Here is a 23,473-nt window from a genome sequence, read left to right as displayed (position 1 = left end):
AGCCCGGCGCGCCCCCGACGCCGCCGCGCACGCGCGGGCGCCGCCGCGGGGCTTTTTTTTTTTTTTATTTATTTTATTTTTTTTCACCCCCCCTCTTCTCTCTCCTTCTTCTTGGAAAGGCGGGGAGCGGGCACCGCGTCGCGCCGGGACCGGCGGGGACGGAGGCGGAGCCGCGGACGGGCCGGGCGGAGCCGAAGCGGTGTCGGCGCGGCGGCGGCGGCCGCAGCAGGTCAGCGGCCGGGGAGGGGGTGTGGGTTTGCCGGTGCAGCGGTGGCGGCGGCGCAGACAGGGGGCGCTGTCGCCCCCTCAGCGGCTTTCCCGCCGCCCGCGCGCGGAGTTCCCCCCCGCGCGCTCCCCTCACGGCCGGGGCGGGGGGGTCCCGTCGGTCCCCTCAGGGCATCGGTTCCCTCAGGGCATCGGTTCCCTCAGGGCATCGCTGTGTAACCCTTGCCCGTCCTTTGCCCGCCCCCTGGGCATCCTCCTCGCCCGCTGCCCGCTCCTCCCCACGCCTGTGGCGCTTTCCTGAGGGCTCGTCGCTGCCCCGGGGCGCTGTGGTGGCTTTGCCCACAAGTGATGCGCAGGTGACTCTTGTGCGTCTTGGCGGCTGCTGTTGGGCCCGAGGGACTCGTGCTGAGGGGTCTTTGGACCCCTCAGGCTTAGTGTGGCTTGTTTTTTTAAGTGTTCTGTCGGTAAAATCTGTGAATCGCTTCAGCAGTAGCACCTGCAGTGATCAGTATCTGTGCAGTGGTAAGTGTGTGGCGCTCAGGCTTCTCAGGGTAAGTCAGGGCTAGAAAAATCTGTTTCACATTGTGGTCTGCCCCTTATTTGAAGAGTAAAGAAGGTGAGGTTTTTCCCATAGATTTTCAGTGGTTTTGGTCTAGTGCAGCAGCTACTAAGGCCAGAGAATGCTTGGTTTTTGTAACCATCCATTCTGCTTCCAAGTACATCTTGTTTCCCTCCAGCAGCTCTGCTGTTTGTTCAGTTCCTTAATCACTTAGTTTTCCCCACAGGGAAGAGCCAGAAATAAGTTCTCAGGTCTTAAAATTCAGTTGTGTTTCTTGAGGGTGAGATACTGTGAGGTGAAGGAGTTGTGCTGCCCTTTTGGTGTCATACAGGTGAACCCATCTAATTGGAGTCCGGTGCTGGCATATATTTTAATTATAACCACAGAATTGCTTGTGCTGGAAACGACCTAAGGTGGAGTCCAACCTTCTGACCGATCACCACCTTGGCACCCAGACCATGGCACTATGTCCCACGTCCGGTCTTGAACACAAATAAATCCAATTTGCGCCTCCTGAGGTGACAGAGGGAAGGGCACAACTTACACACAGGTGTGGGAACAGCTTTAACACTCGTCGCAGTCCAGTGGAAGCGAAGCCTTCTATGTTTTTGGGCACACCGGTTTCATGAAGTCCAAAAAATGCCTCAAAACTGCAGTTTAAGATAATGCATTGGTTTCATTGCATAAAATGGGAGAGGAAAAGCAGAAGTTCTTCTGGTTTTAGGTTAAGAAATTTGTGCTGGCCCCCGTGTATTATCTCCTGTCCTTTGTTACCTCATTTTACATGGAGAGATGTTTCAGGGCAGGGCAGGAACTTCAGCCTGCAGCTCTGCCTGTGTCTGTATTGGTGTAAAACTGTTCCAGGATATGTCTTTTTAAATAGTTTCAGGTTTGCTGAATACTTACATTTATTCTGCAGTACATACCTAGGGCTGCCCCTAACTCTACAAAAACATTTTCACTGTACATAATGTATTTTAAGTTCTTCTTTTTTTCTCCCTCATCCCTTATTGCCCCATTTTAATTTTTAAAATACCCCAAGCAAATAAACATTTGCATCCGTGCTTAAAAGAATAAAGTATATTTTATATCTGCACCCTGTTTCCTCTAGGCCTTGTATTACAGTTTAATTTTATTATGTTTTCCAGATGTTGATAATAATAGAAACTGGGGTTGTATATAGCTTAGCACTGAAATCTTTAATTTTTATCGAGCCTAGAGAAGTTTCTATAGATGAGTGTGGAGCTGTGTTATTTTTATTTATTTATTATATATTATCTTTGCTTTCCTGAAGTTCTTTCCCCCTGTTTAATTGTCCCTCCTTTTCTGGTTTCATTCTGGCACACAGAGGCACTGTGATTTTATTTTTTTTTTTTTGAGGAGACCTTTCCTTTATCAGTGTAAGTTTTGACTCTGCCTTTGCTTTGCTCTGATTTTAATTTGTTTATCAGAGTAGTGCTGGTAGTGTGAGAGTTGGCCTGTGAGGAATACAGTCTGCCTTACATCCGGGCACTTGGCGATTGCTGAATTCATTACTTGGGTTTTTATGGATATATTAATAGTTGATATTTGCTCTGACTCGGGAGGAGCTTGGAGTACGAAGTAGTTTCCTCAAAGCTTCATTTCTAAAGGACAAAGTGAGGGGAAAGGCTGGAGTGCAGCTTGCAGCTGCTTTTTTTCTAGCTGGAATGAAAACCTCTCTTCTGGGAAGGAAGTCCCGGAGCTCAGTGACTGCAAATGCTTCTCTAAACAAAGCTGTGCTGCCCCTGGGCCACACTAATGTGTCGGTGTGGTCCCTCCATGCTGCTCAGCCGCGACAGATAGCCCATAATGACATTTTACCTTCATGAAGCTCCTCAGTGCGGCCCTCAGCTGAGCAGCGCGTTGCCTGCTGGTTATTAATATAAAAAGCTTGCTGAAGAGCTTGAGCATAGCTTGAACTTGCTGAGCAGTTTTACCTGGCTTATCTCTTCAAGGTGACTGCTGACCTTTCACTATCTCGAGTCGTCAGCTCACAGCGGGGGAGAGGCTGATCTCCGGCTGAGGAAGCCTGATTTGCACAAGAATCTGGGGACGATTTCCATTTCGCCATCCTGTTGTCGAGGTGGGCTTCCTCTCTGATGGCTGTGCTCTCGTTTCACTCTCTGCTGCCTTGGCAGAGAGCTGAGAAGTCTTTCATATGGTGATTTCGACATTAATTACTTTAATTTTTGTGTTAATTTAATTTTCCAAAAGCTGTCTGCTTCTGGCAGCATTCTTTGTTTTGTTTGCGTGAAATGAGGTACTGAAGTGGTGACTGGCAGGTCTCAGCTACAGCGAATTGAAACGTGAACAAAAGAGTTGAATTGGTGCTAAAACGGTTTTATACTTTTCAAGATGAATCTGTGTACTGAGTCACTTGGTTCTAGTTAGCGTTTATTTTCCATGGGCCTGTTCTAGAGCTCTGACAGACCTAGGTTTGCCATTAGAGACACTTCATTCACTTGCTGCTCTTGAGCAGGGCCTTGGTAGCTGCTGGTGTGTGTGGTTTGCATTTTTGGCATAATAAAGACAATTTTTTTAAAAACAAACCTTCCTGTTAGCAGATCTGCCGTGATCAAGGCTAATACAGGGTTAGTTTCTGAAGTGTGTAGTGCTCATGGTTTTTGTGTGTGATCTTTATGATGGTTTGTACAGTGAGTTTGGGGGAGTGGAGAAAAAATCATGTTTCCAATTCTTAGATAAATGTGTTTATGAGGAGGGAAGTTACCTGCTTTTCAGCTTTAGTTGTTGCAGACTTCTTTTAGCAAGTAACTTGCTTTTCTGGTAACAAGGCAGAAGATTACACAAGAACATTTACTCCTTGAAATAACTCCTTTTGTGTTTTTAAAATTATATTTATGTGTCATTTGATAGAATGACAGGAATGGAGACTGAAACAGCAAGAGACAAAGCTATGGAAGAAGAAAGCACGGAGCAGAAAAAGGAAAGAGAGAAGAAGAAGAGGTCAAGAGTTAAACAGGTGCTGGCAGATATAGCCAAGCAAGTGGATTTCTGGTTTGGTGATGTTAATCTCCACAAAGACAGATTTCTTCGAGAACAAATAGAGAAGTCCAGAGATGGGTGTAAGTTTCTTTTCAGTATATTTCAGCAAACACTTAAGTTTCACTTTGTTCTTGCCTGTATTGCTGGCACCAGTGACAGATCATTTTGAGGAGAGTGTCTTCTCCTGAAAAAGACAGGAGTTCCATGCTGGAAATCAGCATCAGCAGCTCAGGAGGTAGAACTAGTATTAGATTTTAAAAAATTTATTTGCTCTTGCTCTTCTCCTGTCCTGTCAGCTCTAGGATAAAGACATCTGCCAGGGTAGAAATGACTGTCTGGGAGACATGATTTGCTTTTTCAGTTTTGTATAATTTTAAGAACAAGCCATGAAACAAGAGCAATTTAGTCCTCAGAGGTACTGTACTTGTTTTCCAGGGTTGATAGATGCAGAAGTTAAAACGTCACTCAAATATGCTGTTAAACATAGGTATTTTGGTAATTTTCTCTCTACAGGTTTGATAAGAAATTGTGTATTTGCTTGTAGGGTCACTGTGAGTCTCCTCAGATAGTTTTTTATGTGGTTGTTTGAACTTTTCTAAGGGCCCCCTTAAATAATTACTGAAGTAAGAAAGAAGTAAAAATTACCCTACGTTTTCTAGAGATACTAGACTTGTCTAAATTTTTATTAAGATTAATGCTGCATAATTTTCTACAAGGTTTTAGCAGCGTGTCTGGTTGAAACTGAGGTGCAAGCAGGGCCTCTGTGTTGGCAGCACCGGGTTGAATACTCAATGAATATTTGAAGGAGGCATATTTTCAGTGCAAATAGTTTTTTGTGCTGTAAAACTACACCAGAAAAGGAGTTTTTCTTCCTTTCTTTTCAAAGACAAGTTATCAGTGGAGAAGTAAAAGAACAAAATTCCTTTGATAAAGGTTAGCACAGAAGAAAATTAAATTTAGGTGTACATATTAAATTTTGATGGTAAAAATTTTCTGTGAATCCTTGGTTAAATACTGCACTTAGAACTTGCAGGTTGTTTCACAAGAAAACAAATTGAGTAGAACACATCACCGGATTTCATAATTACCCTTTTTTCTCCCCTAGATGTTGACATATCACTTCTTGTTTCTTTCAACAAAATGAAAAAATTGACTACTGATGGGAAGCTGATCGCTCGGGCAGTTAAAAGTTCATCTGTTGTAGAGGTATTGTGCATCTCACCCTTCTGTATTTGCTGGTGCTGGAAAAGTTCTGATGGGGTGTTGAAAGAAGCAATAATCTCATGGAAAATGCCTATTTCTCCCTGCTTTCAGTTGGACTTGGAAGGAACCAGGATCAGGAGACGGCAGCCTCTGGGCGAGTGTCCAAAGGACGTGGACAGTCGGACTGTCTATGTGGTAAGGCTGCATTGTGTGTGTCCCTGCCTGTTTGTTCCTAACTAAGGAAACTCCATTTGTGCACCGGGATTTTGCTTGGCTGCTGCTGATTGTGCAGCAAAGGTAAAAGAAATTAATTAAGCACAGGCAGGTGAGCAAGAGCTGAGAGTGGCTGTGCCAAGAAAGGGCTTCCTTTGGTGCAGGGATTTGTTGTGCCAGCTTAAATAGGTTTAAATGCCGAGCAGCGTGCTGCTTCCCAGGCTGAAAAGGTGCAGTTTCATTGCACTGAGCTATTGCTGTGTTCACTGGGCTTTTTTAGAGGAGCACCAGTGGTATTAAGAAATACTTACTAATTACATGAATGCACTTAAAGCTTTCTAATAGCAACTAAATTAGCTTCATCAAACAGGATCTAGCTGCATTTCCAAGTTTATCAGGGTACTTTAAACAGCATTATCTGTGTATAAGATCTGTTACTGTAAGTGCCTCTGGTTTTGTACACACAAACACCATTCCTTTCAAGGCAGAACTATACCTGAAAAATTTTAACTAATCTCCTAATAGCGCACTGTCCCTTGACTCCCTTGATACTGGAATGACTGCTTAATTTAAATGAAAATAGTTTGTGCTGATGGGATAAGTCTGCGTCTCACTATGGTATTTCAGCCCCTTCTGAGTGAAAAAGCTGTTGCATTGTGGAGCCAACTAAGTGGTAGATTATCAATAAATCTGTGGTTGAGCTTTTGCTTATTTAAACCCTAGGCAATTTTTTTTAATAGATTTGAATCCACTGTGGAATGTACTTTGTCTCTCTTTGCTTTTTATGACAAGTACAATTTTTGCTGTGTACCTGTAGCTGTTAGCTGCCAAGTTAGTGTTTTCCAGACAGCACTGAGTTTTCTGTGATAAAGATACACAATAATCATGGCCGGAATGCCAGCCCATTCAGATGAGGAGGAACTCATCTGCTCTGATGATTGCTTATTCAACAAAAGTCTGGGAAAAAAGGTGGTTGGTTTTTGTTTTTTTTAAATACAATGTCCCAGACAGAATATTTTCCTAACATGGTTACAGGGACTGCTTAGAACTGTGAAATACTTTGTCTATATCATTTTTGGATAAGATATTCTAAGTCATGAGCTACATTGTCCATACAGATCTTAAGCCTGTGGCTAAATGTTTTGTAAATAGCTGGTATGTGGCAATGGGAGAGTAGAAGTAGTCCAGGTATTGGTGAGTTACATTTCTCTGAAATTTTCTGACTTTTTTGGATGCTTTACCATACACTTCACTATTATACTATTAAAACTTGAAAAAAACTTAACGTAACGGGCTTCTCAATCTAAAGCCAAAACATAACAAAATGTTTTTCTGAGGATGGCAACGTTTATGAAAAAAGAAAATCTGAATGTGATAAGTGTTCCCTTGCAAGGAGAACCTTTTAGTGCAGTAACTTGTCATGAAAAAAAAATGAAATAGTGCAGACACTATTGTTGTTTAGGCATGAATTTGAGAGTGGGAATTTAAAGTGTTCTGTTGCGTCTAGTGAGAAATCGGTGTGACACGATTTCTGTGTGGTTGGGGAGGGGAAATGCTGAACTCAGACACGGGTTTCTGCATGCTGCTAAAACCTGTTGCTATATTAAGGACTTTATAGAAGTAAAATTCAGACAACTTTGTCATCCAAGAAACTGCCTAAAAGGTTCTGCTCATACTGGCTACTGGCAAAGATTTTATCAGTAGTGACTACCAGACTGCAGGAATTCTTTCTGTGATAGCTTCCTGCATTATCACCAATTAAAAAAAAAAAATAGCTTGTGCTTTGCAGAGGGTAGTTGTGGACAAGCCAGTCTGGTATTTGCTCCAAGGTTTTAAATTTACCAAGAGATTTTGTATTGCAGAGATCCAGCTGCGGGTGAGGTTTTGGTATTTGTCATGTGAAGAAGATAAGCATCTAAATTAAATACTTAATATATTTATTATACGTATAGAAATAATTAGAGATCTGTTCTCAGGTCACATTTTGTGACCTGGATACTTTGCCTCTCAACGTTTTGATATCAAACTTCCATTTTTTTCTCCTTCAGGAGCTGCTTCCCAAAAACGTCAATCACAATTGGATTGAGCGGGTGTTTGGGAAGTGTGGCAATGTAGTTTACGTCAGTATCCCCCGGTACAGAAGTACTGGGGATCCAAAGGGCTTTGCTTTTGTTGAATTTGAAACTAAAGAACAAGCAGAGAAAGCCATTGAGGTGAGTGCTGCTGCCTCTGTTGCTGGCATAGTTCCTGGCGTCACATTGTGATATGGATGGTGTGCTCTTTACTAGGTCACCCACTGAATCTTAGAGAAATTCCAAAAATATCACCATTTAAAAGCTTCACTTAGCAGGAGTTAGCTCCTCTTTCCTGCTTCCAGACCTACAATCAATGTCACAGTTCCTTAAAGATTTAATTTTATTAATAACCTGAAGACTTAGAAATATAATGGCTTTTTTTTTTTGGTGAGTAATCTAGTTGGCCACACTTGGCATCTTTTACAGAAAAAGGTCTCTGTGTAACAAAAAATGGTGTTTAAATTTCATCAAGCAAGCATAGTCATACCTAATTTTCTGTACTGAAATGTGATTTGAAAGTATTATATATTGAAGTGTGATAAAGATTCTTGGGATTAACTTGGATCCAGACTCTTTAAAGAAAGTATGGTTTTGTGGTGTTATGTGGTTCTCAATTTCCTTGTTTTAGTTTTTGAATAATCCACCAGAAGAAGCACCACGGAAACCTGGAATTTTCCCCAAAACAGTAAAGAATAAACCAGTTCCTACACTGAATTCAAGTGACAACACTGTAGTAGGTGAGTAGTACAAAGTTATTGGGATGAAGGAAGTGTTATTAAGTTTCTTGGATCGGTTTGGTGCCTCAGCTTCTGAAGAGAAAATTTTCTCTTCTGTGTTACTGCAGTTTAATTTCATGTGTTTTAAAAGCTTTTCAGAAAACCAATTCACCTTGCTGGCCAGCGTGGGCTGAGGTATGAAAAATCTACTGTAATTTACAAACCAGTATCCCAGATTTATGTTACAACCTCATCACTCAAACATTTTCCCTAATTTCTGGTGGTGTAATACAATTTCCCCAGATACCCTCTCTCTTTTTTGTAAGACTGATGATAAGTCACATTAATATTCCTCACAATTATCACCAGTTATTTGTTATACCAGCAACTGTTAAGTGGAAACTAAAAAATGAAATCAAACCAGTGGTTTCCAAACCGTGCTTTAGACTCATTTTTTTATCTTCTCAAAACAGCCAGGAGAAACTTTGTGTTCATATCTTGCATCTCTTCCATAGATTGGCAACCCAGTTTATCATGTGCTGCTTTCATTTTGCAGTTTAAGTAAATAATCTAATCCAATGTTTAATCATGGGCAGTTTTAAATGTTGTGGTTTTAATCCAGAAGAGAAGAAAAAGAAAAAAAAGAAGAAATCTAAAATCAAGAAAGAGAGCAATGCACAGGCAGCTGCAGCAGAGCCAAAGGAATCAAACACTCATGCTACAACAGAGCCAGTGCCCAAGTCTAAAAGACACAGGACTCCATCAGAGTGTTCTGAGATGGAGGGAACTGAGACTCCCAAGCAACCCTCCAAAAGGGAGAAGAGGAAATGGGACAGAGCAGAGAGCTCAGAGGTAACCTGGGAAAGCAGGCCAGGAAAGAGAAAAATAACCACTTCAGGAGATGGTGAGACATCAGCTCCAAAAGTTAGGAAAACTGCTGAAAAAGATGAAGTTGAAACAGTGAAAGAAGAAACAACAGAAGCTCCAAAAGATTCCAATGGTAGGAATTCTTACCTCTTTTTATTAATTTGATTTCTCTGCATGAATTAAATGGAATTGTAGATATCCCTTATGGATGAGGAGTGATGGGATGGATATAGTGGGAGTGTTAGATCAGCTTTGGCATATTAATGTTCCCTGCACTTAAAATTAAACCTTGTAGTCACTCTAAGGAGAGGACCTGCACAGGGAATGATGAAAAACTTGCAAGTAGGGAAATTTAATCAGAAGTCAAAATAGTTCAAAAAAAGTTCCTATTGATAGAACTTGAGTGAAGTAAAGTAAGGGTTAAACAGACAGGCTGGGCAAAGGGAGACAGCATGGGAACACAGATAAATAAATTAAAATACAAAAGGGAGACGCTAATGATCCGTTTGTTGCATGAGATAAGCTGCATTGAAATGAGATTTAGTGTAAGAAGCTAAGTAAACTCAATGAACATAGACCAGAAGTAGTTAATGCAAAGAACCTGTAGATATTGAATGTGATTTTATTGCAATAATGGTTAAACTGTCCATGTTTGAATTAAACGTTTTTATTTATCTGTTTTAATATAGAAGTTTCTGCAGAAGAAGACAAAGACAAAAAAGACACATCCCTTTCCAAATCTAAAAGGAAACACAAGAAAAAACACAAGGAGAGACACAAAATGGGTGAAGAAGTCATCCCCCTCAGGGTGCTCTCCAAGTAGGTGATATAAATTACCTGTTTTCTGTGATACCATAGATTTATTTTAATAGTAGTACTAGGGAAGTGGTTGGCTGGCTTTGTAAAGGGACCTCCTAAATGAAAACAAGATCCCCCAATTTTTCTATTTGTCACACCTACTGTAATTATGAAGTATAAACCCTGGGGGATATTGTAAATTTTGTTGCTTTGTGGTACCACATTTTTAATGTTTGTACAATGTGTGGATGTTCAGGTTTTCCTGCAGAATGCAGTTTTTTGTCACTTGTAGGAAAATGTAAGTCACATGTTTTGTATAGTTCTTTATTAAAGTTTTATTGCTTAAAACTTTATTTTCACATATTTCATACCAATGAAATTATTTCTGAAGTCTTGATATGTCTGACAGTCCATCACCATTGCTAAAGTGCAATTCCAATTTTTATACAACAGAGTTGCATATTAGCAACAGTATTAGCCTGTAGCAAGATTGAGGACTCTTCATTGCTTCATGTGTAAATTTCTGCAAACCATATAATCCAAGCGTTGGGCTTTTAGGAGTCACCACAACTAAAACATGGAAGCACTTACTTTTTAAGCATCCAGCAAGTACCTCCATGTTAAAGTAGAGGGGGTCCTTGCCGCCTTGTGCTGCAAAATTGTGCTTTATGTAGAAACACATTTTTATAATTTGATACATTTCCAGAGGAAAGTGTTGAGGTTAAAAGGATTCACCACCACTAAAACATGGAAGCACTTACTGTTGTGAGCCAAAGCAAGCACGTCCACATTTAAGTTGTGGGGGTCCTTCAGGGGAAAAACAACATAAAAATAGAAAAATGCAGTAATAAAAAACATCTAGGCACGTTTCCTGTAGGAAGTCTTCGAGCATTAGGATCCACCGCCACTGAAACATGGAAGCACTTACTTTTTTAGGCAGCAGGTACCTCCATGTTAAAGCAAAGGGAGACCTTCAAAATTAAAAATCGCTTCAGTTTAATTTTAGCCACTTTATCTGCTCACAGCTAAACTTCTTTTTGCTGGATTTAAAAATCTCCAGGATCTAAAAATCTTCAACTGAAGTGCAGACCAAAAAAAAAAAAATATATGTATAATCCCGGATTGCGATCAGGATTCACCTCTACTAAAACATGGAAGCACTTACTTTTTCTATGTCACAGAAAGCACCTCCATGTTAAAGTAAAAGGGGTCCACAAAAAAAAAAAAGTTTATCGGCGGAGCTTGTCCTCTGCCATCGGCATTCTGAGCAAACTGCAACAAACACAAGAGTTTTGGTTAAAAGTTATTCAACTCTAGCAAAAGGATAAAATGTTTAAAGAGTATAAGCATTGCAAATACTTACCTGCATGATCTCTTCCTTTGGCAAGTCACAAAGTTTCTCCTTGAGCTCGTATTTATACCAAACCTTGCTATGGGATGGTGTTGCCTTTTTATCTCCAAGAATCATTACGTGGGTCTTTTGTTATTTTAATGCCTTTGCTCTGCTGAGAATGTATGATCCTGGGCGAGTCTGGATGCTTTTTTGAAGTATACAGTTGTCACTGTTAACAGCTAAAACCATTACCACAAGATATCCTCCTCTTTAAAAATCCTCTATCAGCTTGTTTGATAGCACAGATTAGGGTAACAATGAGTCGTTCTCACAGTGGCACTGCAGGCATTGTGTTGCTGTGGAGCAAAGCTCTCGCTGTTTGCAGAAACATCTCCATGTTAAATGTATGTAAATATATAAATTGCTTCCATGGGGGGGTATTTTTTAACCAAAATCCATTTGAATAGGGAGGAATGTCCTTATCTAGGTAGATTTTTGGTGAGTTTAACCAGTAGTCGATTTTCTATCAATGATTTTTTTTCTGGAAAATGAATGACTGATTCTTAATATAGTGACACAGGAGCGGGTTCACTGGACTAATTCAGTGAATTGAGAGTTCACTGTCTCTGAATTAACTCTGAATTCCGTGCTTGTGCTCTGTGTAGTTCTAGTGGAAAACACAGTTCACCAAACTCTTCTCTATGCTGTCTGCATATTTAAAGCAAATTAGAAAGCCACTCTGTTAGAATGATAGGTTGGTGGTGTTGGATTTTGCTTTTTGCAAAGTCCTGGGAAATTGAGTTAGGGACAAAATTGCATTTTGACTGAAGTGCAGGGAGATTCCCAGTAACAGAATGGTCTGCACTGTTCACCAAGTCCACCTACAGCTGTTTGTAACCTGTTAAATTACCATTAAGTCTTGAAACATCAGTTTCTTGTTTGCAACTGAAATCTTGTGTCTGTGTTGCTGCTTTTAGGACTGAATGGATGGATTTGAAGCAGGAATATTTGGCTCTGCAGAAAGCCAGTATGGCCTCCCTAAAGAAAACGATGTCTCAAATCAAACCTGAGCCCGTGGGGGAAATGGAGACGGAATCTGGTGTGCAGAAATCTGAAAATGGCAAAAGTAATCTTGGGTTTTGTCTTGTTTCCTAAGTGTTTCTCCTATGCTAACACAAGTGGTGCGAGGCCCTGCCACAAGGTTTTATTTTGTAAAATTCTGCTGTTTTCTCAAAATGTCATATAGTAAAAGTTACTCCCTCCCTGTATTTAGATGGATTTGGTACTAGGGGAGTTATGTAAGTAAATACTAAAGTGATTTCAGCATATTTCAGTAGTACTTGCCAGGCTTACAGATATATTTAGGTAATTGTAATTATTAGGCCTCAGAGTGGTAAATGAACAATGAGTTTTCTTGGTGCTGCAGCTTGAGCCAGACCTGCTTGGATTTAATTGTACCACAGGTACTTAAAAAAACAGCTTGGAATTGGGCTTTATCAGCTCTAGGGACAAGAAGAGCTTTGAAATTATATCTTTGTAGTTAAATTTCTACTTTTATTTCTGGTTTAGCATTCTTCTTTCTTTTATTTTTTCTGAATATTCTGTGCTTCTCTTCACTCACCTCAACACTGATGTTCCAGTGGGCCCTCTGCATGTTTTTAGTCACTCTATAACTGCGGGGTTACTATTGGTACAATATAAAATGTCTTTATAGGAAGGACCCTATGGTCTGTAAAAATGTCTCAAAGACTTTTTCTTGAAGCTGTTTCATTTTTTAGTAAAATTGACATGAACCTGTGGAGAATCTTGATCCTTCTTTTAATAAACCTCAAACTGCAGTAACCATATTTGATTCTTGTTTACATTGTTACTTCTGTGCTTTCATAATGTCTTAATTTTTTCAACCGGATAAATGTAAAAACTTTTTTCTATTTCCCCCCACCCCGTTTTTACTTGACCAGCCGCCAGTGAAGATTGTGCCCCTCCCGCCAAGGCCAACACAATGGGGCCTCAGTTTGTCAGCGGAGTAATTGTGAAGATCATTAGCACCGAGCCCCTGCCGGGCAGGAAGCAGATCAAGGTAATGCCTTTGTAACCTCAGGGTAGCTGTTAGCCTTTCCTCTTACCCTGCCCCCCAAATGTTTGAATATGGAATACCATTTCACCCAGTCTCACTGATTTTTTTTTCTTGTTTTATGTATTTGGCCAGTAGATGAGTAAAAAAATTTTAGTGTCTGTTAATGGTAGATTTTTCAGTGGCAAAATAGTGTGAAGGAGGATGTTTCAAAGTAAAACCAAGCCTTTAGTGTGCTTGGAGCAATGTCAAGTTTATCGTGAAAACATTGAGGAGAATAAGCAATGCTCTGTTGCTTTTTTCAGTTTAAAAAAAAAGAACTGGAGAGTTCTTCAGTCTTCTGCATTTGTCACTGTGCCAGTCATCGTGACGAGAGACCTATGAAAGTATACCTGTGGGGACTTGTAAAAGTTTATGGTGTTTTTATCATTAGCAGGAATTTGGGGGCAGGAAAATGCTTTCTGCATGAGAAACCAATTTTCTTTATTTCAGAAACAATTTTACAATGACAAAAAACTCTATTTCAGGGAGAGTTACAGCAGTGGAACTTGTTGATTCAGTCTCTTTTCCTAATGCAAGTACTTATTTTTCTCGATTTAAAAAGTGGTTAGATATCTTCAGGTTTGTGTGATGACACAAACCAAGTTCACACATAAATTCTTTCTAAGGAAAATAGCAGTTTTAAGCTGCATCCTTTTGAAATGGAAATATTAAGAGTTTTCCAAAGGAAAGAAGAGGTTTTTTCCAGATCCTGAATTTTCTGTTAATGTTACTCAGGGCATTTCTTTCCGCAATTGCACTTTAGGATGAGTAGCAGCTACAAAGAATTTGAACAACTTCTACTCAGGCTGGTGCACACACATATCCAGCCCACTCAGGATTTAAAATGCAAGTTCTGCTACTGTTTATCAAACATTTGTAACCACGGAGGCCATTTCGAGTCACCGGCTGCTTGCCAAGTGTGTGGGGCTTGGTGTGTACATGAACCTAAGCCACATGAGAGACTGTGTCACTGAAAACCCTCATCTCACTGTGGTGGGGTTTTAGCTTAATCAGCCTGGTCTTCCTCCCTGTGTTTGTAGGCAGCTGTCTGAGTGCTGGGGACACAGAGACAATGTGCTGCAAATTTTTCCTGTAGCCTTTGACAGCCTCTTGGACTGTAAGATATACCTCACTGGGTTGTGTCACACCCTGATAGGCTGTGGGCAACACGACCACTTATTATTTAAAAAGCAGAAAACTTAAATTATTTTGATACTTTTTTTTTTTTTGGCCACACTAGTTGCATAACTTTGTGGAAGGCAGAAGTGCAACCAGACCCGGTGTTGCTGTGTTACTGGGCTGTCAGCTGGAGCAAACTGCCACTAAGCAGTGCTTCAGGCCTTTTTTCTTCTCAGATTTCTAGAACTGAGCTACATTTTTCGTTGTATGGAAGCAGTGATGCATTCCACACAACTTGGAAAGGTCTTTGTAGTGTAGTTTAAATATTATTTTGATGTTTACGCTTCTCTGCTTCCCTATTTTGCCGTTAAGGTGCTCCTCATCCTCAGAGCTATTAACTTTTGCCAGCTCCAACAAATTGTTTGGTTAGTTTTAGTTTTCCATGAAATGATCACTTAGGGATAACAAAATAAGGCTGGAAAGTAGCTTTTGTTGGCTCTCAAATGATCTTAATGGTGTTGTCAATTAATTTTTGTTTTGTTTTAAGGTTGCCTTTGGTAGGGGAGGGTTAAAAGCAGTGTGTGATTCCTGAATAGAAGCATCTTACTTGAGAGGCCTGCTGTGAACAAAATTGACTAGGAATGTGTGGTCCTACTTAATTTCCCTAACAGCAGGAATTACAAGTGAAGTGCTTCATCTGCAAGAGCATTTGTGACTCTTCTCCCTTTAGCTGTCAGTGAAAATTTTCAGGCAGAGGTCACTTCATAAAGATAGAGTTGTTTTACTACTGCTCCTTTCTCAAATCGTCCGCCATGCATGAGGTTGCTTTTATACATTTAATGTGTAGAATCAAGTTTGATATTCTTCTCTTAGGCTGAGATCTATCGATGTTATCATGTACAGTTTTTACTTTTGAAAAAAATCAGATACAATGTTGAAATAAATGGGTGATGATCCATCCATTAGTAAAATGATACCATAACATTTCCAGGAATTACTGCTTTAAATTGTTAATGGGAGTGCAGGATGAGAGATAGATGGGTAGATGTTGCAGGCTCATAAATCAGAATTCAGTTATGACCTTCTTAGGAAAAAAATGTTAATTCAAAACTCTTTGACAAGGGATTGATTGATTAAATGACAAAGTTCAGTTACTGCCTCCTACTTCATGACCTTTTTGAAAATGGTAACGACCTCCAAATGGAATGGTCAAAAGTCACTCTTTTTAGTTCTCTTTTTGAAGGCTGATTTATGGTGTGTGTTGTCGCATGCTCTGACAGGATGCTCTGGCAGTGCTGGCTGAGGTGGCTTATGTTGACATGCTGGAGGGGGACACTGAATGTCACGTCCGTTTTAAGACTCCTGAGGATGCACAGACTGTCATGAAATCATACAAAGAAATACAGATCAAAAACAACTGGAAATTCGAAGTTCTCACTGGTAAGACTTCTTTTTTTTCATGGAAGTACAGGAGAAGCCTTAATGACTATGAAAGGGATCATTCCTGGTGAATTGATGGATACATTTTGATATCTCATGAGAAAAAGATTGCGTGTTTAGTTGTTTTATTTTCTGGGAGTCTTCTCATTTTGCAATTACTGTCACCATTCAGAGCAAAATAATGATTTTTGTTTGCTGTTACAAACTTAATTCTGGTTTCTTTAGATGGATTTGCTTCACTTTCAATGGCAAAGGACTGTAGAACCTAATTAATTTTGCAGCTTTTTGACTAGAACATTCTGATAATGCAAAAAAATTTTAAAGGAAGACTTTCTTGAAAATACTGAGCATATGTGTGAAATGACATGGCAAGGATCTAACAGAATGGATAAGCTTAAAGTGGGTGTTAGCACTTACCCACTAATTGATCTTCAGTTTTCAGGAAGTTGAATAATTTAGGCCAAAATAAGAAGGGCTTTACTTTTCAACTTCATTTTAATGTGTGCTGTTTCTTTCTGAAATGACTGTGCTTTTCTAAATGTGTAGCTTGTATTAGACTGGATTAGTTTGCCAAGTGTGGAGTAGCCTTTGTGGGACTGAGGGATAGAAAAAAGAGGAAGTCTGTCAAACTTAGTGTATTCATAAAGCTTTTGTATTTGAGAGATGCACCAAAAATTGTAAATATGGAAAAAGAACCTAAACAGGTTAAGCAGTCAATATGAGACTGCCTCATCTGTATTTAAGTATTTTTCCCCACACCTGCCTAAATCCTCATTTAGGAACCAGTCTCCTGGGTGCAGGGATGTAGATGCCAGTTAAGGATTGCAGGAGGAGAAGCTTTGATGCAAGCATTAACCTTCATGATCATATCAAAGTTAATTGAAGTTTGAGACTCAGTGAGTGCTGCTAATGTCATTTGGAGATAGATTTGTCTCTCTGTGTTTCAGAGATCCAGAAATAACTTCAAATTTTGTGTTCTACAGCTGTGTGCTCTGTGTCTGGTTGTTTGTCTCTGGTTTTGTATCCTTACATCAGAGTGTAGTAGGAGATTAGGAATAAATACTACATTGTAGGAGCATTCCATTCATGGTCTTAAGATTTATTTCTTTTCTAACTGGCTCATTGAAATGAGAATGGAAAAGCTTTCCAGGAATGCACAAAGGACTCACTGTAAGGATTTTTGTTTTTCTTGGTGGCAGAAGGTGAAAGATGAAAAGGAAAGAATCTTTAATGCTCTCTACAGCAGGGACTAAAGATTTCCCAGTAGTATTTTACTCTTCAGGATTTGACTTTAAGTATCTTCAGCTTGGCATCTGGCAAGATGGTGAGCATCTGTGATCTCGTTGAGATGTTAACTTTTGCAGGAATCTTTTCTGAGATCATTCAGAAACTTCCCTGTGGCTGAAGATGAGCCCTGAGATGGTGCAAAATGATATCACAAAATTCTCATTGTGATAATTACATCACAAACCAGAAGGAGCAGTGGCAAACTGCTTCTTCCCTGCAAAGTAGCTGCTGAGAAAAGCTGCAGAATTTTTTGCTGTTGTATTGCTGCCCGTGTTCAAATATTCCTGACAACTCATGAAGTCCCCAGGCCATGGTTTTGATGAAACAAAATAGTCTCAATTGTTCTAACAGTAATTACTGTTTTTTGTTGTTGTTCTCTTGTTTGGTAGCTATTTAAAATGTGTCAGAGGTTGAGTACATCAGTAAATCAAAGGGGCCTGTGTGTGCTGTGGTGAAACTTCAGCTAAAACTCGGCTCCTTTTGCTGATGACAGGTAGAGAGCAACTCTATGTGGCTTCTGTGGATAGGAAATTTAAGACTACTGGGGAAATACTTGTTTAGTTTCTCTAACAAGTATTTTCATTAATGCTTACCTTATAAAAGATTTCTTCCACTTCTTGTGGTTACGTTTATTGACACTCCTCAATGTCAATTTTCCCCCAAGGTGACCATGAACAGCGTTACTGGCAGAAGATTTTGGTGGACAGACAAGCTAAGCTGAACCAGCCTCGAGAAAAGAAGCGGGGCACTGAGAAGGTAACCTACAAATCTCAGCTTTTTCCTCTACAGCCACGGCTGAAAACAGGATAATGTTCCTGCATTGCTCCACGTGGTTTGATATTCTGTGTATTTAATTGTGTTAAATCACTTGCTACTGTCCTGGCAGCAAGGGTTTTACAGCCACAAAGTAGAGAGTGTGGCTGTCCTGCTCCAGTTGACAAGTGCAAGGCTTGTTATTACAGGGACAACTGGAGAAAGTTAAGTTGATGACTAAAGGCCTGAACTTAATTTGTAAGCTGGATTTCTTTTGAAACCCCGTCTGGATGAGCTCATTAATAAGCTAAGTAGTCTTGATGTGCTCTAGTGAAATCAAGTCTAGTGCTACACTCTTAAATCTCTATTATGATCCAGAAAATAATTTTCTTGAGAGTGAATCTCATTCCCCTCACAATTAACACAGTTTTATTTGTGCTGTGGCAAATGCTGGTGTGTTCCCAGAGTTCCAGCCAAATCTGGGTGCTGCTGCCAGCATCCATGGCTGTACAGCTTCTAGTTCCAAACTGGGACATTGCAGCCTCCTCCTCGCTATGCCTGTGGGGCTGCAGCATTGAGGGAGTGCTGCAATGAACTTGCAGGCTGCAGCCTCTGCTCCAGCCCCAGCAGATCCTTCCAGGCACGAAGGGTTGCTTGATTAAGCCAGTCAGATCCCTGACTTGACAGAGAGGAGCCAGAGAGTATTTCACAGACGTTTTATTGCCAGGTTTGCTTCACACACATTCCAGATAAGGTTTCTGAGTTGGCTTTAGCCTGATTTTTTTTTTTTTTTTTTCTGTGGCTTGCAAAACTTCGGAATCACCTGATCTTAATTATTTGTTGTTGACTTTGGAGACTCTTTGTTTCCTGGACTCTAAGGAAAAAATATTGTCCCATACAAAATGGAAAATAAATATTTCATTGACCTAAAGGAACAGCAATCACATGGGTCAAAACTTTATCTTGTACAAGGTGTATTTTTCGCGTCTTATCCTGTTTGTGTGAATGTTCTTTCAGAGATCCTGCAGATAAATGAGTTTTTTTAAACAAAGATGTGCATAAAGAATTTGCCCAAAAGTCTAATTTAATTTTCTTGTAGGCCTAAAAATGGCATTGATTCGAGCCATTTTTCTTTAATATAAACAGAAATGGAATTTGGAATTTGAAAACCACAGGTTTAGAACATTTTTCTGATTGCTGCCAGGATTTTTTTTTTTAATGTACTTTTACTTTTTTTAACCAAAGATGCCAGTGAGACCTTTGACTTGAATTTTGACTGTAGGAGCCCTTGCTATCAAGTTTCTCTTCTTCATCTTTTGAAGATTGGTATTTGTTGACCAAGCTGGTGTAAATTGGGCAGTAATGTACCTCATCTAGGCTTGCAAATACAAACTGTCTCGGTTCTGCCTAACAATTGGCAGCACAAGGATGCAAACTCCTGCTCCTTCCCCCTGCCCATCACCTTGCCACACAGGGAGGTGTGAACTTCAAAGCCAGGGAATTCTATTTAAATGCTAACGCTGTTAAGCAAAACATCAGGACAAGAATGCCTCCCTGCAGTCAGTAAGTCTTAACCCCTTCCTTGCTTGTATACAGGCTGTATTCCTGAAATACAGACTGCCAGTAAAAAAATATTTTTCTGTTCGTTAATATTTTCCCATTTGAAAATTTTTCTTAAGTACTTCCAAGGTAATTTATTTTCAAGGTCTCAGAGGTAGAAAGAAGTAATATAATAAGCATAATTTAACCTATTCAGTAAAATGTGCCATTAGTGTGCCTTTCTTGTCAAGGTCTATTCTTTTAATGACGTTTGAAATCCCTTACAACATTTTCAAGTGGAACTTGTTGCCTCTTAGCTGCATTATGACTGGAATTAAGGCATGTTATATTTTTTTGGAATTGGTGTTGAAATGCATGGACTGCATCCCATCACAGGCAGCACACAGTGTTTGAGTTTAGGCAGTCTGATTCTTCTTTTTCATGTTTTTTAAAAAGTCCAGGCCTCTTTGGCTTTCCTCAGGATAATGGTAAAGGATCACTGCAGCAGATAACTGGTGCAGTGCCCAAAACCAAAGCAAGTGGTAGATTTCACTTTCTCTGGCATAGTTCCTATAATAAACCAGATGTCCAAAAGAGTTAGGCTGTCCCTCAGAAAAGACCGGGCCATCCCTTGGAATGAAAAAGGTGTCCAATGTCTTTCTCCCAGGCCTGGTAGATTGTCACCTCACTGCTCCCAACTCTGCTGCCCCTTCCCAATCCATCTTCCCTTTTGTCTGTTTAACTGCCTGATGAAACCACCTCCATGATTTACTGATACAGATGGAAAACTTCCAGCCAGAGCTGCTTTTTAGGGCAGTGCCACTTTATTCAGGCCTAAAGCAATTCATCAGTCTGTAGCCTTAAACTCCAGACTGGTCGGAGTCTCCCGTTGCCAAAGCCAAGGCGTGAGTGCCTGCAAGCTTCCCTCTTGGATCCTCATGTCCTGCGGGGAGGTGCTGCTGAGCCTCCTTTGCACCTTGGACCCCTTCCACCGGGGGAAGGAGGAAGTTTAGGAGGGTGGGAGGGCTGGTAGAAGTGAAAGGCATTTGGCGAGGGGCTGAGAATTTGGGAGTGAGTATTTGAGAAGGGCGGAATAATTTGCAGTGGCAAAGGAAGACGGTGGGAATGTCTGGGCACAGCAACTTCCTGATGATGATGCCTGTGGCTTGGGGGGCTGTGTCCTTGCAAGACTGGGCAGCTCCCTGTCTGTGTGACTGTGGGACAGCTGCCACCCCAGAACACCTTTCCCTGGTGTCTGTGGAAGGGCTGGATCCCTGTTTGGATTCAGGAATAGCTGGGTGCTTACACATAGGTGCTGGTACTGGTTTGATGAGCTAAAAATGGAAATCTTAGAGGCCTCTTGCAGATTCTGGAATGGAAACAGCAATATGAACTAGACAGGTCGTATCTTAGAGCTTCCCATGTTTGTCATTCTCCATCCCATATGCTGAAGGAGTAAACCACTGTCCTCTGCTTCTTCTTAGGGCTGAACTATTTCAGACTGCTTTTTTTTTTAGGCATCAGAGAATTAAAAGCCATCTTGAGGTAATTTTTATTGCTGGAAATTTGGTTCAGATCTTGCTTGCTACACTGAGTGCAGCAGCACAACGTGAACCTCCATGCTGTGTGCAGGACTCAGTCATATGCAGAAATAATAAATAATTTGATTTGTATGTGAACTCTTCCAAATCTGGCACACTGAATTGCCTGGGTGCAAGTGACCCCATAACACCAGCAACTATGGTTGCGTAGTCCCCAGCAGAGAAATTGCTATGGGCTTTTCTTTGGTTTTTTTGTTGTTGTTTTGCTTTTGTTTTGTTTTTTTGAGGGGGTGGTGATTTTTTTTTTTTTTGGGGGGGTTGTGGGGGTTTTTTAATTTTTTGTTTAATTTTTGATGGCGTTTTTGTGTGAGTGCATTTTCATGTAGTTTCTTGTGTTGGTTTGTGGTTCCTGTATATGTGTTGTTTTGTGTATATTGTGATGGGATTTGTGGGTTCTGTACGTGCCTTTGTTGGTTTTTGTGGGATTTGGGGATTTTATATGTACTTCTAGTTCTCTTCATGTATTGGGACTTTGCAGCTGTTTTGAGAGGCTTGGCTGAGTTTTGGTATTTTTTTTTCATTTGGGTATTTTTGTGGCAGATTACATATTTTCAGGAGTTGGTTTTGGTGCTTCTTAGTGGGTTTGGGTTTTTTCTGTTATTTTTAAGGAGGCTGGTGGGGTTTTGGGGCAGTGGGGAGTTGGGGGTTCTGTATGTGCCTTGGAGTGTGTTTATATGTTGGATTCTTTGGGGGTTTTTTGTGTCTTCAGGTTGTGGTGTTGTGTTGGTTTGTGGTGTTTCTCCACAAGCCTTTGTGTGTGTATTCTTGTGTTGATTTGTGGGTTTTGTACGTGTTTTTGTGTGTATTCTTGTGCTGTTACAGGGAGTTTGTGGTTACTTCATGTTCCCGTGTGGGTTTTAGGGGTTTTGTGGTTTCTGTGCGTGTTCTTATGTGAATTTGTGGTTTCAGTGTGAATGTTTTCCTGGGTTTGGGGTTTTTTGAGGCACATGGGTTTTGTGTGTATTTTCAGTGTGTTTGTGTATTTGTTAATGTATGGGGTTTATCAGGGTTTTTTATTTAGTGTTGGTTTATTGCAGTTTTTGTGCTTCTGTGGTTTTTCTTCAGTGGGTTTGTGTGGAGTTTCTGTGGTGTGCTGGGGGCTTTTCCTGTTCAAAATCCAGCAATATTCATAAAGCACTCTTTTTGGGTCTTTTTGTAGTTTAACCTTGTTATTCCTACATCACTGGCAAAATTAATCTAATAAAAGGATAGAGTTTTTAACTTCCTATGTGAGGCTGTATTTTAGGATTTTGAAATTGAAGTTTCCATGTCTTCAACCATGTTGGGAGGAGGGAGGGATAGACTATATCCACGATTGTAAGGTCAAATCCTAACAAAATCTGATTTTCCACATCACTTTTCCTGCTTGCAGTTGATTGCCAAAGCTGAAAGGATGCGACTGGAGAAGACTCAACAGACAAGCAAACACATTCGCTTCACTGATGACAACTAAGCATGGTTGATGGTGAGCTTGGAAGTGAACTGTAGGTATTCCAAACAAAACAACTAAAACCAGCCCTCACAATCGCTGCTGCTTACAGCAACTAAACCCGGGCCCTTGGATCCATAACTGCAGACTGCAAGTGTGAAGATTGGTTCTGAATCCCATTCTTAATATGCTGAATGTTTACTGCTTCTGAGCCCTTAGGTAAAGCTTTTTGGAACATGTGTATGAGATCTTCCTTTAGTTCACTTCCAGTTTGTTGGGATTTTTTTTCAGGGGTTTTTTTTGGGTGGTTTTTTTTTTTTTTTTTTTTTTGTTTTTTTTTTTTTTTTTTTTTTTTTTGTATGTTTTATACAGTAGGTTATAAAATAAAATGCTTGAGAATTTCAGTTGTGTATCTCTAATTCTTCCATTTGCTTTTTATGAGACTATAAATAATAAAAGTGGTAAATGCTACATAAACCTCTCTAGGCCTCTTTTTAGTCCATCAAGCTGTTTCAAAATAGAGGAAAATAATCCTCTGTTACTTTCAAGTGGGTAGGGCTGGCAAGAAATTTGCCATTGAGGAGTTTGGAAGGAAATCTTGTATAAATACACACTAAACTGAATTTAGACTTTTTTATTTTTTAGAAGAATCTTCAGAAGAGGAAATAAGAGTATGTTTGGTACATCTCCTTACTCACTTGCAGATAAGTGTTCAAGTTGTATAATTCACAAGTTAGGATGGTGATTTTAATGGCTTTAAGGTGTTTCATGGAGGCTGAGCGATCTGAAAAAAAGAAAAATTAAACATGAAACTGGAATTCTCCACAAGGTTTCACATTCTGTTTGACTGAGTCTGCTGGTGGGGCAGGATTGAAGGGAGAGGGAACAGCAGTGATCAGACTGAAGATAGCAAGAGTACAGAGTGGGAAAAGTGCAAGATAAGGGACCAGCTTTCCGGGCTGGAGGGGAAGAACTTGCTGATGGTTCTTGGAAATGGTGTATGGAGGATTCCTCCCAGAGGGCTGCAGGGGAAAGGCAGGAACTAACCTGTATGGCAGGCACTCCTGCACTATTCCTGTTTAGTCCAATTGCAGCATTTTAAATTTATTATTATCAAATCTTTTAACTCCTCTCTTTTCCTAGGTGGGTGAGAGATCGGGTGACATAGCAGAGAGG

General features: G+C 40.3%; 1 protein-coding gene across 3 annotated transcripts; it reads left to right on the top strand.

Annotated features, from left to right (window-relative positions):
• The first annotated feature begins 13 nt into the window (after window positions 1-13).
• On the top strand, window positions 14-22,774 carry LARP7 (La ribonucleoprotein 7, transcriptional regulator). Of its 3 annotated transcripts, none has more exons than XM_021531561.4 (14): window positions 14-229; window positions 2,761-2,888; window positions 3,680-3,888; window positions 4,914-5,014; window positions 5,123-5,206; window positions 7,273-7,437; window positions 7,928-8,036; window positions 8,641-9,015; window positions 9,572-9,701; window positions 11,991-12,139; window positions 12,975-13,093; window positions 15,529-15,688; window positions 17,640-17,731; window positions 22,241-22,774. In XM_021531561.4, exons 3-14 carry the CDS (start codon window positions 3,681-3,683, stop codon window positions 22,319-22,321), a joined length of 1,773 nt encoding a protein of 590 aa, XP_021387236.2. In that variant the 5' UTR covers window positions 14-229; window positions 2,761-2,888; window position 3,680; the 3' UTR covers window positions 22,322-22,774. The 3 variants fall into 3 exon arrangements, with proteins under 3 accessions (XP_021387236.2, XP_021387234.2, XP_021387235.2); XM_021531559.4 differs by having other exon boundaries at window positions 8,638-9,015; XM_021531560.4 differs by lacking the exon at window positions 2,761-2,888 and having other exon boundaries at window positions 22-229; window positions 8,638-9,015.
• The last annotated feature ends 699 nt before the right edge of the window (window positions 22,775-23,473 follow it).

Source organism: Lonchura striata, chromosome 4 (genome assembly GCF_050655825.1).
Source record: "Lonchura striata isolate lonStrDom1 chromosome 4, ASM5065582v1, whole genome shotgun sequence".
NCBI classification, from domain to species: domain Eukaryota; kingdom Metazoa; phylum Chordata; class Aves; order Passeriformes; family Estrildidae; genus Lonchura; species Lonchura striata.
The sequence above is the reverse complement of the archived record's forward strand: the minus strand, read 5'-3'. Positions and strand labels throughout refer to the sequence as shown.